The sequence below is a fragment of the Puntigrus tetrazona genome, chromosome 6 (genome assembly GCF_018831695.1).
Source record: "Puntigrus tetrazona isolate hp1 chromosome 6, ASM1883169v1, whole genome shotgun sequence".
In the NCBI taxonomy this organism is placed as follows: Eukaryota; Metazoa; Chordata; class Actinopteri; order Cypriniformes; family Cyprinidae; genus Puntigrus; species Puntigrus tetrazona.
In genome coordinates, this window is record NC_056704.1 from 4,972,965 (window position 1) to 4,989,313 (window position 16,349).

At 38.7% G+C, this 16,349-nt stretch overlaps 1 protein-coding gene across 5 annotated transcripts in view; it reads right to left on the reverse strand.

Annotated features, from left to right (window-relative positions):
* pcnt (pericentrin) overlaps nt 1-16,349 on the reverse strand; it is a 35,097-nt gene that overhangs the window by 16,617 nt on the left and 2,131 nt on the right. For all 5 annotated transcript variants that reach the window (XM_043241766.1, XM_043241765.1, XM_043241764.1 and 2 more), the window contains exons 2-24: nt 15,713-15,886; nt 14,265-14,459; nt 13,225-13,374; nt 12,728-12,823; nt 10,669-12,633; nt 10,322-10,510; nt 10,064-10,159; nt 9,821-9,964; nt 9,073-9,328; nt 8,845-8,924; nt 8,501-8,735; nt 8,029-8,129; nt 7,830-7,941; nt 7,386-7,632; nt 6,802-6,877; nt 6,359-6,575; nt 5,965-6,164; nt 5,268-5,701; nt 4,492-5,095; nt 4,186-4,395; nt 3,918-4,070; nt 1,823-1,969; nt 76-236 (exon numbers count right to left, since the gene is read on the reverse strand). In XM_043241766.1, the coding sequence (XP_043097701.1) occupies nt 76-236; nt 1,823-1,969; nt 3,918-4,070; nt 4,186-4,395; nt 4,492-5,095; nt 5,268-5,701; nt 5,965-6,164; nt 6,359-6,575; nt 6,802-6,877; nt 7,386-7,632; nt 7,830-7,941; nt 8,029-8,129; nt 8,501-8,735; nt 8,845-8,924; nt 9,073-9,328; nt 9,821-9,964; nt 10,064-10,159; nt 10,322-10,510; nt 10,669-12,633; nt 12,728-12,823; nt 13,225-13,374; nt 14,265-14,459; nt 15,713-15,886 (6,242 nt within the window). The remainder of the gene's footprint in view (nt 1-75; nt 237-1,822; nt 1,970-3,917; nt 4,071-4,185; nt 4,396-4,491; nt 5,096-5,267; nt 5,702-5,964; nt 6,165-6,358; nt 6,576-6,801; nt 6,878-7,385; nt 7,633-7,829; nt 7,942-8,028; nt 8,130-8,500; nt 8,736-8,844; nt 8,925-9,072; nt 9,329-9,820; nt 9,965-10,063; nt 10,160-10,321; nt 10,511-10,668; nt 12,634-12,727; nt 12,824-13,224; nt 13,375-14,264; nt 14,460-15,712; nt 15,887-16,349) is intronic.

Below are 16,349 nucleotides of genomic sequence, written 5' to 3' on the forward strand. Positions count from 1 at the left end.
CAAAGCATAAAGACAAGGCTGTTCTCTAAAACAGTATGCAGACTCTTTCAACAAAATCCTTGCAGGTCAGCTGACCTTTGCTGTGTGGCTGTGTTGAGGTCTGCTCTTAGCATGGCTAGTAAATTGTCTCCCTCCTGATTCTCACGGTCTCTGCGCTGCAGGAGTGTCTCCAGCGTGTCCATCTCTGCCCGCTTGCCGTCTAGCTCCACCTGCAGTCCGCTCACCTCTGCTCGCAGCTGAGGAAGAGGCAGAAGAGACACCACAGACAGGAAACCAGTCATCACGCAGGCAAATGCGTAAGCTTTTGGTCAAGAAGTGTCAATGCAACTAACAAATAGGGAAGAGGTTAATTTCTAGAAGACTCGTAAAAATAAGCCTGCAGCCAGTAAACAGAGAACATGTTTGTCTGGAAAAACAGCAGCAAAAGCGGATCAGACAATGTAAAGTGCATTTAAATAAGGCTCCGGTAAGAATGTGTGGTGTATTTCATCTGCCAAAAGGCATGCAAAAATGTAACCATAACAACAACAGCTCTACTAAAGCTTAGCTAGGCCCTTTGTTACCATTCCCACCCACAACTTATATATATATATATATATATATATATATATATATATATATATATATATATATATATATATATATATATATATATATATATATATAATATATATATATATATACACACACACACCAGCATCCTAAAAACACCCTTAAAATAGAAACTCAACAGTCTGGAATACCAAACTCTTCAATGATTCTTCAAGGTGATCAAGAAACACTGTTGCTATTAATGAATAGCATTTTTTTTTAATTTATTACCATTTAAAATATTATTTATCTTTTTTATTAACTAAATACAAATTAAGAATACTATACATTTCTGTACAATCATCATCATCATCATCTTTAGTTATTTAAACCAGAGTTATTTAAACTCAACCCTACTCCTGGCAATCGACGGTCCTGCAAGGTGTACCATCAAACATACTGCCTTTAATTTTCAAGTGATCCTGAAGATGCTTCAGGTGTGTTTAATTAGAGTTGAAGCTAAACTTTCCAGGACAGTCGATCACCAGGAGCAGGGTTGGGCACCCCAATTTATTTTTTTTTGTGATATATGAATGTTATATATTCCCTCAAGGCTTAAATACACTAAACATTTTTAGCCATCATACACTTGCTGGCTTTTTAAATAAATTACAGAAAACTTGGCATCATTAACTACATGACTGAGAAGGGCATAACAATCAACATCAAGTAAACTAAAATTGTGTAGATACATGCCCCTCATCGCTAGATGCTATATGACAAAATAAAAATGTTTTAAAATAGAATCAAAATATTTAACATTTGATATCCTTCTACATCTGGATGGATTGTAAGTCTGAAGATTCAAATAAAAAAAAAAATACATTTGATCAGTTTACGCTTTCCTATTGAAGCTGACTACCCAAGATCTGCAGAATGGCTCTGAATTAAAGGGAAAGTTCACTATAAAAAGAAATTCTGACATGAATTTTTCAACCTTCATACTAAACTATTTGGTGTTTTTGGTGAAATTTCTGACCCTGCAAAGACAGCAATGCAAATATATTTAACATGTCCATAGCCCAGAGAAGTAGTAAGGACATTGTTAAAAAAGTCACATGTTATAATGGTTCAACCTTACTTTTATGAAACAATGAGAATAAATGTTTGTGCACAATGAAAACTACAATAGTGACTTTATTCAACCATTTCTTTTTCGTGCAGGGTCAGAAAGACTCTTCTCATTTGCTGCAGCTCTACGTCAAGTTAACCAACCGATTGGGTGTTGTACCTGTGAAACTACAGTGTCCAGCTGCTGTAGTTGTGCATTGAGTTGGCTCATCTTGTCACTGTAGGCGAGTTCAGTTTGCTCGTGTTGCTGTCTTAAAGTCTTGTCCAGCTCCTCAAAAGCAACTGCTTTTTCATGGTCGCTCTCCTCCTGAAAGACACATTTGCAAATCATGAGCAACTCTGAAGTAACGGTTAGAGAAGCATTGGCTATCACTTCTCAGCTTTACATTCTCACTTCCAGAAGACAATACCCAAATGATGAAATTAGTACTTACCCAGTGATTCCCATGAAGAATTGATAAACCATTGATAAAAATCATAGAAATTTTTTTTTAAATGTAATGTAACATACAAAAGACCCACACAAACCTCAAATCCTCAATCAGCCAGTCAGTAGTCACGTGTCCCTACACTTCCTCCCATCTGTAGGATTAATACAGAGAGCGGACCTCTCTAATGCCCCAATGGGAAAGTGGCCAACTGACAAACCAACCAGTGTAAAACCTCAGAAAGCCCTTTTGCTGACAGCTCTAAAAAGTCAAACTTTAAAATAAAAATAAATTTAAATCTGCATCTGATCTAGAGTAATTCACTTTACTGTGAACGACTGAGGATATAATGTACAGCACAGGGTGGGGATTAGTATTAATTTTAGATTAGAGTGGACCGTCCCCCTGCTCCAGATGTTAACTCCCTCCCCCAATAAGCTTAGCTATTGTTCATATGTCTATGACAACCATGTCTATGAGAGTAGCATATATGCAAATGTTCATATACAAAATGTTCATATACAAAACCCAAAAACACTTTGGTTGCCTTCACAGCATCATAACTCTGAAGTTATGAAAGCCAACTTTGCTCGTGTACCATTGCTGCAGCGACATTATATAGTGCCCAAAAAAAGCCAGACCATCTTGCTTGCAAAGGGAGCATGTCTTGCAACCTGGGAACTTTTTTCCACAGGCTGCTGTGTGATATCACTGCGCCTGCTGCAGACATGGTATGGAAGCAAAGTTCCTTGATTATTATGCCAGAATGAGAGTATAGCTCTTAATCTTCTCAACTTTTCATTTTCCGTCAGGCTTAGTACACGATGTAACTACAGAAGAACCAAGCTTCAAATCAAAAATAGCAAAATTCTTTGGTCATTTTTAAACAAGATGCTTCTGGTCTAATCAGACTTAACGTTCTATGCTAAGCTATGCTAGAAGTGCTATCACCAGAACCGGAGATTTTAACTCTGAAGGAGTTGGAGAATGAGCCTATTTTCCAAAAAAGTGGAGTGTTCCGTTAAGCACTCAATAACATAAGTGGACTTGCCTTATTGTGACATCCATAATTGTATCTGTAATTAGAAATTTGAATAATTATGCAGTCCTAGTTTAAAGAGATGGTTCACCATCATTTGGCCCCCAATGACTTGGCCCCCCAATACTACAGAAGTCAATGGGGACCAACAATTACAGTTGAACTATCCCAAGAAGGATAGAAGATGGAAAAAATAACTGGTCTTCAGCATTGGTCCATCTATCCCTATTTTTAATGTTTGTTGAAACTTTATGACATGTGTTTAACTGTTTAACTTATGACATGTGTTGCAATCAGAAGACATCGTAAGACCTTTTAAAAGACAGTCACATTTAAAATTAATACTGACCATAAATACCAATAACAAAATAGGCATCAGATTCAGACTCTGATTCTTTAGCTTTAACACATAATTCATGTTGACATTAATCCAGTGAACATGTACTTGTATGCAGATATTGGATCTTGATGATTTAATGCATTTAAAAAGGTAATAAAATGGTTATTGTTCCAATAGTAGTAAAACAAGATACTGAACGTGTTAAAATGTTTTTGGACATAAAATTGAAGGTATCTTAAAGATGTTTTAGTGTTTATAAATTTGACCAAAATCATTAAGACATTAAAAGATTTTAAAAGATCCAAAAAGCCCTTATCAGCCTGCTTAAAAGCTCACAGAGATGGATCTTTTTGTGGAAACAAGGGGGAAATTTTAGGTGTAAGACACCTTAACCAATACACATTCCCCTTTTTGGGAAATATGAGTGTAGAATACAGCTCCCTCTCACCTTTAACTGTGCAATTTTCTGCTGCAGCAGCTCCTCAGATTTGCACTTGAGAAGCTTGGCCTCTTCCAGGAAGTGGAGACGTTGCCTTGACGCTTCTTCCTCCAATTCCCTACGCAGAGCCTCCAGCTCCCTGGCAGACACTCCTCTTAACTCCTGAGGTTGAACGGAGAGTTAATAAAAGCAGCTCTTATCCTCATACAGTTTAAATACAAGACTATCTTGTAACACAAATTTAGATTCTACTGTACTTGTCCTCCTGAACACATACTTGTAACTGCTGCTGATGTTGAGTAGCCAGCACGTCCAGTTGATGCTCATGTTGCTTTTCCTTTGTAGCAGCAAGATCAGTGATCTCCAGAAGGGCAGCGCTATGCTGCTTCTCTACAGCAACTACTTGCTGCTGAAGAGCTTCCAAAGCAGATCGATGCTCACCCTCCAGAGCATCCCTCTGAGAGTACACTGCTTCAGAGATCTCCACCTGCACGAGCAAGGTAACACACTGGATGTTGTACCTGCAATAAGTTTTCCAATTAACTAAACATGCACCAAAACATCCCTCTATTACTGTGCTTACCTGATGGGCTTGATTCAATTCTGCTGCCATGGCACTGAATTTATCCATATGGAACTTGGCAAGCTCACTTCTGAGGTCCTCTCTGATGGTTTTCTCCTCCTTTCTCACACTCTCAATCTCTTTAGTATAGTGTTCTACGAGGTCATGCAGTTCTTTGTCCTTCTCGTCCCGTACTGCCTGGATTTCTTTCAAGTATGTGCTCTCTAGTGTATCCATGTTTACCAACAGCCTCTCCTCAAGCTCCTCCCGCTCCTGTTTGTGTCGTGCCTGAAGCTCCGCCTCTTGAGCTTCAAGCTGTGCCAGGTTGGTCTCCTGAAGGACCGCCTCCAATCTGTCAAGCTCTACCTTGTGTTTGTTTGTAAGCTCCATCTCCAAGGTCTCTAAGGCCGTTCTGTGATTGGTCCTTAGGGATTCCATTTTCTCCCGGTGGTGTATTTTGAGTTCCTGACACTCCTTTTCAAGCAGCTCTAATTGTGCAACTTGCTGGTCCAGGACTGTTTTCTGGGTCTGCAGCTTGACAGCATGCTGTTCTTTCTGTTGATCCAGGGTAGCATCCCATTGAAGGGTAAACTTATCTTCCAGTTGTTTCTGCTCTTCTTGGTGCCTACATGCATGAAATACAAAAAGATAAAAAGAACAAAATTTACTCCATTCATTTGTTGTACAAAATTGCACAAGAAGAATCTGTATTCTACTGGAGTACAGATAATAGTAATAGTTCTTGAAGTATAATGGTATTAATATGCATGCTATTTTAGTGAAATGCGGTTTCTGACCTGCAGAGGGCCTCTTGTAGCTTCATCTCCATCTGATCCTGGAGTAGAGCATTCAACTCTTTAACTTCTGCTGCCATAGCACTTTTCGCAGTGGACATCTCCCTGTCGTATTGAGCCTGGAGTTTCTGCTTCAATGCTACTACCTGAGGATTCTCTTCACACTCCAGACTCTTCTGCAGTGCTTGAAGCTCCTCCCTTTCCACATTAAGGAGTTTGTCGACCTCTAGAAGCCTCTGCTCTAACTCCTCTTTCTCTTTCAGGGCAGATCTCTGAAGCTCTTCTCTCTGGGATGCCAAGCGCTGCTCAGCCTGATTTTGGAGTTGCTCCCTCAGCTGGGCCAGCTCTTTAGTGAACTCCTCGCTCACAAGATTTCTCTCTGCCTTCTGCGCCTCCTCAAGACGCACCCTTAACTCATCGGCAGCATCTTTCCGATGCTTTAACAGGAAAAGAACACAGTGTTCAAAAATAACTTATCATAAAGATACCTTTGATAACGATAATGTTAGACGTTAATGTTAGAGGATAATGTTACAGTATTGCTAAAGGGTCTCCACAAAAATCTACACGAGTTTCATCCGTCTACAGCATGACCACTATTTCTATGACATCACAGTACTTGGTACCAGCCTTTGGCAACAAACTTCATCAAAGTCCTTTTGTATCAAGTATAAAGGCCTGCTGTTATGAACACACTTACTGTCTCTACCATCTGTCTGATCTGCTCTCGATGTTGCACCTCCACTTTCTCCAGTTCCTCTGATTGCATTAAGGAGAGCTGAGATAGCTGGGTTTCCAACTGGGTCACCTTGGTCTGGTGCTCATGAGTCCTCTCCTTCACCTCAGCCTCCACCTGTCTTGCCACGTCCTGTGCAGACTGTAGGCGTATCTTGTTTATTTCTAAGAAAGAGGGAAGGGAAAAAAAAAAATGGTGTTTTTAAAAAGATACCAATGCTGCATTTCTTAAATAAAAAGAAGTGTGAAAACTATGAAATTTTTTCTTTTACAATTAAATTGTCTGCTAGAGTCCCCCCCTTCCCCCCAAAAAATGCAATTAATTTAACTAATAATTAATGCAAAGGTTAAAGTTTTACCCTTGATATGGTTGTCTGAAAGTTTGGCACGGAGCTGTTCTAGTTCATGGGCATGTTTGGTGTTGAGCTGGTCAATGTCTTTGTAGTATCGGTCAGTAAGCTCGGTACGAGCCTGGAGTAGTTCTTCTTTATAAGTCAGAGCCATGCTGGACCGCAGCTGCTCCAGTTCCTGCTGGTGTCTCTCCTCTAACTGCAGCCGCAGAGAATCCAGCTCCTCCTGCAAACACGCCAACACAGATTTAGTACTTGCAAAGAACATAATCAATTGAGAACAAGTTGATGTAGAATACTAATAAAATGGTCAATGACAGCAATTTGAAATTGCTGAAAGATTGGGAAAGACCTTTATCTGGAAATTATGTAAACTGCTGCAACATGAATAGGTAAATTATGGCAACATTTTTATGAAGAGCATCTCAATTTAACAAACTTAAACAATTCACCTTTTGTTTCTCGAGTTGTCTTGTAATCTCTTCCATAGCATCATTCTTATCATCACTCTTCTCATCTGAAAGAAAGCTACAAAACAACATTGTGTTACAAATGACTAGTACTAACAAACTATGCATTTGTTCAACTATGCACTCTATGCATAAAAACAATAAATGTCAGGCCTTTTTTTAGATTAAAAAAAAAATTATATTATTAAAATTGACTAACACTCCACTTTTCAGAAAAAAAAAAAAAACTATTGTGAAATATCATGATGTGCCAAGTTAAAATGCAAAGTTTGGACCATAGGCCCTGGTTTGGTCATTTCTTCTACAGGAGGAATTTCTGATGCTGTATTATTCCTCACCTAACTGCTTAGCATATAAGTGTCAGTGTTACACCTGATACGGATAACAATCAAAGGTGATCAAACTGTGTGTACCAGGTAAAAATAGGACCCATGATTCTTAATTGTATAATAAATGTAAACCACAAAGCAAAACCTTAAAATTATAGCACCACTAACAACACTAAAATATTGTCTTGGGCCTTAAAAACAAGTCTATAACTCCAGAAACAGGAAATCCAAGCAAACCTTGCATCTCCAGTCTTCAGCACAGAGTCCTCCAAGGCTCCCTCTACAAGGCGCAGCTGCAGGAGTGCGATTTCTTCCCGATGACTCTCTTCGGTGACCCGGAGTCTCTGCTCGAAATAGGTGCGAAGGTTTTCCAGCTCGATCTCATTCTGCTCTTTAATTTCCTGTCTCTGCTGAGTGAATTCTTGTTTTAATCGCTCAATGTCATCAACCCGCGACGAGCGTGCAAGCAACTGCTCTTTCAGCTCTATAGAGAAAGAATTACAGGTCTTTGTAGTTCACATCAGCACTAAATAATAGGAACTTAAACAAAAAAACATCAATTCAGAGGAAACAAAACTGTTTTTATTATAAATAATATATGGAGTAGGACAATACAGCAGTCTAACCACACAGAGATGTTCAAAAACAGAAAATGGTTTAAAGGGAAATAGCCCAGCTTGCCTCCAAGCTCCTGTCTGTTGCTTCTCATGCTCTCAAGCTGGGACCAGAGGTTTGAAATCTCCTGTTCTGAACTGGTCTTCAGTTCTGCCTTTTCTGACTGCAGATGCTCAACCTTCCACAAATAAAGTTGCCTTAGTACAAACAGAAATAAAGCATTTGCATTGCAATTTTGTGACAACATATGCCACGTGCATGGTACCTCTTGTTTCAGCTCTTTCTCTCTCTGCTCTAGGGCTCGAGAATGTTCCAGTTGCTCCTGCAGTGCTGCCTTGTGACATGCAACCAACTCCTCAACTGCACCTGAGGGGGAAAAGATGGGGATTTAGGGGATTTCAAATCTGCTGATTGTTAGCTTTGGTCCAAAACATCCCTCAGTTGTTACAATGTTGCACTTTCCTCAAAATGTGATTGGGCTGCAATACTTTGAACTATAAGTTTTCAAATGAGCCAAGCCCACATTGTTCTGGTGATATCGAACCACTTGTTATGGCATGGTCGCAAATGCTTAAACCAAATTAAGGGACAAAAAAAAAAAAAAAAAAAACCCCACTGGGTTCTGACACAAATACTCCAAACAGGTCAGTTGTAAAAAAACACCCATAAATCGGACCAGGAAACCACATCACTGTCAACATGGCTCAATTAACACAAATGTTTAAAATGACACTCACGTGCAGCAGCATCTCTGTCACTCAAGGCCTGGTTGAGCTCTTTTTCCAGATTTTTTATGTCTTGATCCCTGGAATGCTGCAGGTCTTCTAGCCTACCCCGTGTCTCTGAGAGAGCAACTTCAGTCTCAGTAAGGGCTGCCTGGGTCTCACTAAGTTTATGATGGACATCATTTAATTGACTCTGGAGTTCCGTCTTGACATTCTCAGCCTCCAATAGCCACTCTGCCTTTATATCCTATGAAGAAGAGAACACATTGCACTGTACAAATTTGTTTCACATTTATTTTTTGGCAAGCTGAAAAGTCTAAATAATAATAATAATAATAATAATAATAATAATTCACCTCTAGTTTACAGGCCTGCAACTGTTCCACTGAGCTCTTCTCTTCCAATACTCTCCTCTCCCATTCCCGATTCAGATTATCTATATGGTGAAAGAACATATCCATCAATTTTATGCACACATATATTTTGTGCAAACACAAATCCTACTGCATTGCCACAGCACTAAAGTAATACTACAAAAAAAAAAAAAAAAAAACATTTTTATATTAAACAAGCCAAACCCTCACCAATCTCTTGCTGGTGCACTTGTTGGTTTCGTTGCTCCTGCTCTCGGCTCTGCTCCCGGATCAGCTCCAGCTCGAACTGTTGCCGCGTCTGCAGCATGGCACTTTCCTGCGCCCATTTCTCTCTTAACATGGTCTGCAGCTCACTGAGGGCCACTTCCTTATCTTTCTGCATGTTGGTTTGAGAAAGCTCCAGCTGAGCAGTGTGCAAGTTGGTCAAACTCAGACGCAAAGCTTCAAGCTCCAGGTTGTGATGACTCTGATTATAAACAGTAAAACCAACAAACTTGAATATGTGAAATTGTGTTGCGTTTTAACTAATGAAAAGCAGTTAAAATATGGGTTTATTTAGAATATTGTTGTACTGCTATTAGGAATGCAGCACACATGCTTCTTGTCAGACAGTGGTCAAAAATACAGTGATGTGTGTAAAATTCAGTTTAGATATCAGTTTTAATACATTTTATAAACTTAATTTTCAGCATTTTCACTGATCTTCAGTATCACAGGATCTGTGAGACAGTTTTTAATGAATAAAAGGTTAAAAAGGAATGGGATATTTGAAATAGAATTCTTTTAAACATTTTTCTCTCTTTTTTTGATCAAGTTATTGCATCCTTGTTAAGTAAAACTATTAATTTCTTCCTTTCAGAATCTTACTTTTGAAGGTTATATTTTGAGCAGCATGACAGCATTACATTCAAAAACATACCCTGGAAGCAAAATAAAAATCCTGAGAGCAAACAAGTACTTGTGTTTGGAGTAGCTCAGCCTGATGTGCAGCCTCTAGTCCATCTTGAAGCTCCCTGGAGAGCTCATCTTTAAGTCTGCCAATTTCTTCACTGTGTTGGTCAGCCAGCTCTGTCAGCTCCCTTTCATGTTCTCGTTCATAGACCTAGGATAAAGACCAGTGCATACAAATTAAAGAGATTCATATGATCCATATAGATGCGTGCATAAATAAAGTTAGGTAAGGTAGGTTAGGCTATTTAACCTGTTTAATCATGCTGATTTGTCTCTTCTGCTCTTCTTCTAGGCGAACAGACTGCTCAGAAAGTTCCCGCTCAAAACGTACATTCAAGAATTTAACCTGAAGGTAGAAAAAAAACAAAAAACAAAAACCATGTCATCAACAGTTATGTACTGTATGCACAATTTCATGCAACTTTTCAGTTAACTTTCCTCAGCATGTCTTCTTCACTTATCCTATTAAATAAACATTCACCATTAGACAGGTCAACCTGGTTCTCACCTCTTTCTGGTGTTTCTCTTCCAGAATTTTCTTCTCCTCGTCATGTTGCTTCTGTCTTTCTTCCAGATCCTGTTTGACTATGACGAGTTCTTTAATTAAGGCACTCTCTTTCTCCATGTATTCCTCTTCTGCCTTCTCTTGTGCTTCCTTGAATTCGTTGAGCTCTGCATTCTTTGCTTCAATTTGGTGCTAGAGAGACAGATGAGTTAGTTAGATGATCACATTTGCACTCCAGTTTCTCGACATTCTGAAAATAAATTTACGCATTTGTTTATTCTCAGTTTACTTTATACTATAGCTTATTCATTGAATATGCTCTATTTCAAAAGAGCAATTAAGTTTCAAACCTCAAAGTTCTTCAGTTCTGATTCAAGAACCTTCTCCATGCTTTCTGCTTGGTCCGCCAAAGCTTGTAGACGTCTTTCAAGTGCAACCTTCTCCTCTTCTATGTTGGAGAGGTTCTCTTTAAGGCACATTAGTTTAGACTCTTGGTCGGTCTTTTCTTTCTTCAAGTTCTGCAACTGTATAACTTTCTCCTCTACTTCAGCTTTGAGCTGCTGAAGCTCACTATTGGCTTGGTCCACCTGCAAGGTCTTTTGACCAAGGAGCATTGAAGTAGCTTGGTGTTTTTCCTTTTGTTGCTCCAGCTGAAATAGAAAGTCATCTCTCTGAGCTTGCAAAGAAGAAAGCTCACTATGTGTAGAGTCATGAGTTGCTTTCTGGTCATAGACCTCTTTAACTAGGTGCTCCTGACTTGTGAGCTTTAGCACCAATTGAGCATTTTCCTCCCTTAGTTCTTTTATCATCTCCTCTACAGATAAAAAGATTGAGGTTTTATTGGAACCAGTGTCGTCAGACATTAATCTTTCATTGTCCTGATGGTGCATCGGTTTCTGCATCTGCATGTGACTCAGTATGTTCTTGAGGTTGTCTTCTTCATGCAATTTTTGGCTTATAACTTCCTCAAACTGAATTCGTTTCTCACGCTCTATCTCCAACTCCCACTTAGCTTCCTCCAACTCCTCTGAAGCTTTGCTCCAACGCTCCCGTGCCTCCTCAACCTCTTCAGAAGAGTGCCGAACCTCCTCTTGAAGAACCTCAAGCTGTCGTTCCCGTTCTTCTAACTGCTCTGATAGGTCTCGGCACTGCTGGATCAGAAGTTCTTTAGCCAAGTCCATAGTGCCCGAGCTCTCATTCAGTTCTTCAATGACCGAGGTTGAGTTTTGCCACTGGGCATCAGTGAAGGACATTTCATTAGGTTGGGGAAATTCAGTGCCATGAACAACAGACAGTTCTGCATGAGACCTTTCACCATCAGATGTGACATTGTTAGGGACATCTGAAGCATGACATATGACCTCAGTGTCTAGCTCAAACCTGGATGTCTCCGAGGTTTCCATCAGGCTGCGTTCCTCCACACTCTCTTCAATTAATGAACTTTCTTGAGGCCCTTCTGAGGTCAAGTAACGCTCCATAAGAACATCCTGGAAACCCCCTGCAGAGATGTCAAAACTATAGTTGTCTCTGACAGCATTCTCAGTGGCCGTTTCCTCATTATAGTGCTCTTTGGAGACTTTGTTCCAGGGTACATCTGCACCAAAGTCTTTGGAAACATTATGATGAGAATTAGTATGTCGACTTTGGGCCTGGTTTAGCAGCTCTTGGATGTGATCGATCTCATCAGAGTGCTCCTTTTGCAGGCGACTAAGAGCAGCTTCATGAGCTTCGGTTAGCTGGGCTACATTTAATTCCCTTTCCTCCTCCAGAGTCTGAAGCCTGAGATCATAATTGGAAATATCAGCTTCATATTTGGAACGCATATGTCGTCCTGTCTCCTCCTCTTCATGAAGATGCTGCTGAAGCTCCTTCACAAGGTTATCTAGTCTAGCCATTTCATGGTTCAGTTCATCTTTCTCTACTTTATATTTCTGGGCTTCCTGAGCTTTCGTTTCATTAACAGCAGCCAGATGAGCTTTCAGCTGGGTCTTCTCATTCTCCAGAGTCTGTACCCTCTTCTGAAAAGCTTCTACTTGTTCTTGAGCTCGCTGGCCGTTCTTACGTTCTTCCTCAAGCTCAGCTCTAAGGCTTTGCATTAAACCTTCAGAGTTAGAGTCAGGACCATTATCAAGGAACAAATGGCTAATAGCAGATAAATCTAAACCACCATGTTCATCAAATCTTAGATCTGTACTTCTCTCGGTAAAGACATGCTGAAGCTGAGAGAGGGATTTTTCCATGATGCACAATTTCTGTTGCAAGTCTGTGATCTCAGTTTCTTTTTGAGCCAAGAGGCACTGTTGTTCCTTGGTCATCTTTAAAACAAACAGAAAAAATACATATTGAGAAAACAAAAGTGCATATTTAGCTTCAAATTATACGTTTAACTTAAAAGAAATGTGTCCTAACCTGATGCGACTCTTCCAATTGTACATGCAGTTGATTCTGAACGGTCTGTGTCAGATCCACACACCCTTGACTTTTGCTACGTAGATATTCTTTAGCCTGCAAGTTGTATTACATTTCATGCATTTAGACTCCTACAGTGTGGTGGGCTATTATGAACTATTATGAAGAGTCAAAATAATGGATTCGTAGCACATTGGGGACTAAGAACTAAGGTTTTGTTCATTTGGACATTACTGAAACCAAGACGTGTCAGACTGTCCATATCCAGAGGAATGGGGGTACTGTTATCAGAAGTCAACCAGTCATCATTTTTAAATTTCCAAGAGGGCCCAGCATTTTTGTATTTTGTTCTTTCCAAACCAAACATTAAATACTCAAGATCACCAATCTTACAAACACTTTGTTATAAAAGTAGTCCATTTAATTTAAGTATGGTCTGTTAATTAATCAGTGCCTAGGACTAGAAAAACATTTTTAAATAAATGTATGAAGTTTACCTGCTGTAGTTGCTGTTGTAGTGCTTGTATCTGACCAGTGAGCTGCTGTGCCTCCAGCTGCACCTGGTCTCTGCTCTGCAGCGCCACCTGCAGGTTCTTACTGAGCTGTGATATGATCTCATTTCGTTTCTCTACTGCAGCCTGTAATTGCTGTGTGAAGAATTAAGTAATACCAACAGTATGCTTAAAGTATCTGTAAATAACATTCACAACTACATGTTTCACTTGGACTCTAGCCAATGAGTTACATTATACAGAATTAGCACAATTTTTGACACTTAAAAATCTAGCCTTCCTTGAGCAAAAAAAAAAAATTTATAATCTAATCCTTAAATCCATGAGTGGAATGAACACACAGAATGAGGATACATTTAACCTCATCCATGAAATTTAATTGGTTCTTCCCTTCCCACTGCATCATCAAAAAAAAAAAAAAAAAAAAAAAAAAATTCAAGCAAGCCAATTATGGTAAACACTATGCTCCAGAAAGCATAACTCTGCCTCAGGTTTCTAGATTTGTGCATAACCATGGCCACAAATTAATCCATTCAAACGGACAGATGTAACCCAGTTTGGAGAGAATCTTTCTCTCCATTTCAGGATAATGGCTAGATCATGAAAAAACGCTGTACACAGACGCACACTTCCAGTTTCAACTGTATCTTTCAAAACAATATCATCTGAGCAAAGAGTGTTAGACATGCTCTCCACATTACTGGGATTATACATAATCATAATCAAAATACACAGCACACATAAATATACTCTTTAAAGAAATATTTTCTGTGAACTTGATTAATCATTTGATAAGTGCTGTCGCATCCAAAATAAAACATGTGCGTTTATTTATTTATTACACACACACTATAATTACAGGCAAATAAAAAGAAATCAAATTTTATTTTCTTTGGCGAATGTGTCTGTTCTGCTTCTGATCTTATGGATGGGCTGAAATGTGCCAAACATGCATGAACGCAATGGTAAAACATAACTGTAATTTTAATATCTGTCTTGGGTGTTCCTTAAAGTGTCAGGTTTACCTTCAGTTGTTCTTTGCCAGTATGTGCAACTATAATCATTTCTGTAAGTTCATCCTCTGCCTGATCAGGCAGCTCTGACTCTGCCAGAGACCCAGAAGACGACCTCTGTTCCTGGGAATCAGTTTCATCGTCCTCTCTGTTGCACTGATGGACCTCTGGAACACTGCTGTCTGTCCCATCAGGTTTGAGTAATGCCTAAATGTTCAGACAAACATGCATATTTTCTACAGTTACCATGACTACATTGCCCTTAGCCATGTTATGCTAAGTGACCTATTTTCAGATGGAGAACACAAATATACATGCTATAGATTTGAAATTTTCTATATCAGTGTACAAATACTAAATAAGGTCTAAATATCATGTTCACTTGAATTTCTATTCTGACTCAAATGAAACGAAAGGATATAGTACATATATAGTGATTATAGACATTATGCCCTTTAGAAAAATGTCACACAACCAAGTATTTATTGTCATTGACGTAAACCGACCCACTTCCTAAAGAGGCCATATCATAAAATACGCTAATTAAAATGTTTGTGCCATATTTTGGTACATGGTGACCATTTTCAAAATTTCTAGAAGTCAAAAAAAGTGTTTCAGAGATCAGAAACCTTAAAACTAAACATTTACGTGACTCAAGAGAGAGAAAAAAAAAAACACCTAAAAACTCTATAATGCTTTCTCCATCGCTGTGACTGTTGCATCCGACTGGTGTCAGAAAACTACTAAAATTATTTTTTGCTTGCATTTGAAATTTTGTTAACGATCACTTGGTAGCAATATACATCACTACATTAACAAAATAAGCATCACTGGGTAGAACGTTTTTAGTTTGGTAATATTTTTCAGAAATCAAGTTAATTTTATTCTTCATGATATGGCCTTAAGATACAAGTGATGGGTCTTTGCACTCACTTTGTATTGAGCTATATTTTAAAATAAATTGCCTTCTGTAACAAAAGAAACATGTTTTAAAGTCTTTTAGATTAATATGTAAATATGTACGGTGCTCCTTCCTCAAAATTAAACAGTGAGAATACGGTGGTTAAGAAAACACCTGATAATAGCAATGTGGATAGGTTTATACAAGCTCTGCAATTATGATTATAGATGAGATAAATTAAAATTTTTATAATTTTTACACAATTATATTATATTATACAAAGCTTACTTGAGACTGGACATATCTGGCAATGAGACTATAGTTTGAATTAATCTTTTCTTTGCATGATATAAAGACACTACAGTAAATAACAGCTCTTTAGTATTAACCTAAACATTGTATAAGTAAACTCCACATTTTGATATTCTTGATAAAAACATCTCAACTCTGATAAATCTGTGGGCTTTCAAATAGTCACTATCTGTTCCTACATTGACCAAAAAAAATGATTAGTATAAGAAACTTTTAACATATAGCCCATTTAAAATCAAAAGCAAACCTCTGAGAGTTCCTTGTTGATCTCTCCATGATAATCGTCTGTCTGCCCTTCCTCTAGGTGGGGCTCTTGCGCTGACCGTTCATTCGTTTGGACAGTCTGGCCCTTCCTCTTCTGCGTCTTTTTCTGCGTGCTCGAGCTTTCGCTTTTTGCCCGGCGCTGTCTAAAGTGAGCAAGCTGCGCCAGAGGTTGAGAGACAGGTACAGAGACACGTACATCAGGATGAGATAGCAGGTCCACAGAATTAACATTGTGCTGGATTTAAAACATAAGCCATGTCAACAGTCAAACAGATCCATCTCCAGCACGACTGACATTTCATACTAAATAAATAAAAAATAAGAAATTCATCTTCAACTTAAGGGTTGGTTTAGTCCATAATATAAGACAACATCAAGAAAAAAAATGGTTTAAAAAAACTGATATCCAAAACGATGAGCTCTTCAACTTTTAAAAAATCATCATCCTCTTCCTTTTTAGGAGAATCCCTGATCGTCAAGCATGGAAATGTGGTGAAGCTTGAAACACACAATTCTGCAAAAGATGGTTTCTCACAGCTGCCTTAAGAAGCTTATTCCAGATTAAAAAGCAAGCTCAAATGAGCCCTCCTGGACCAAATATGACAATGGTGTTTCTATGT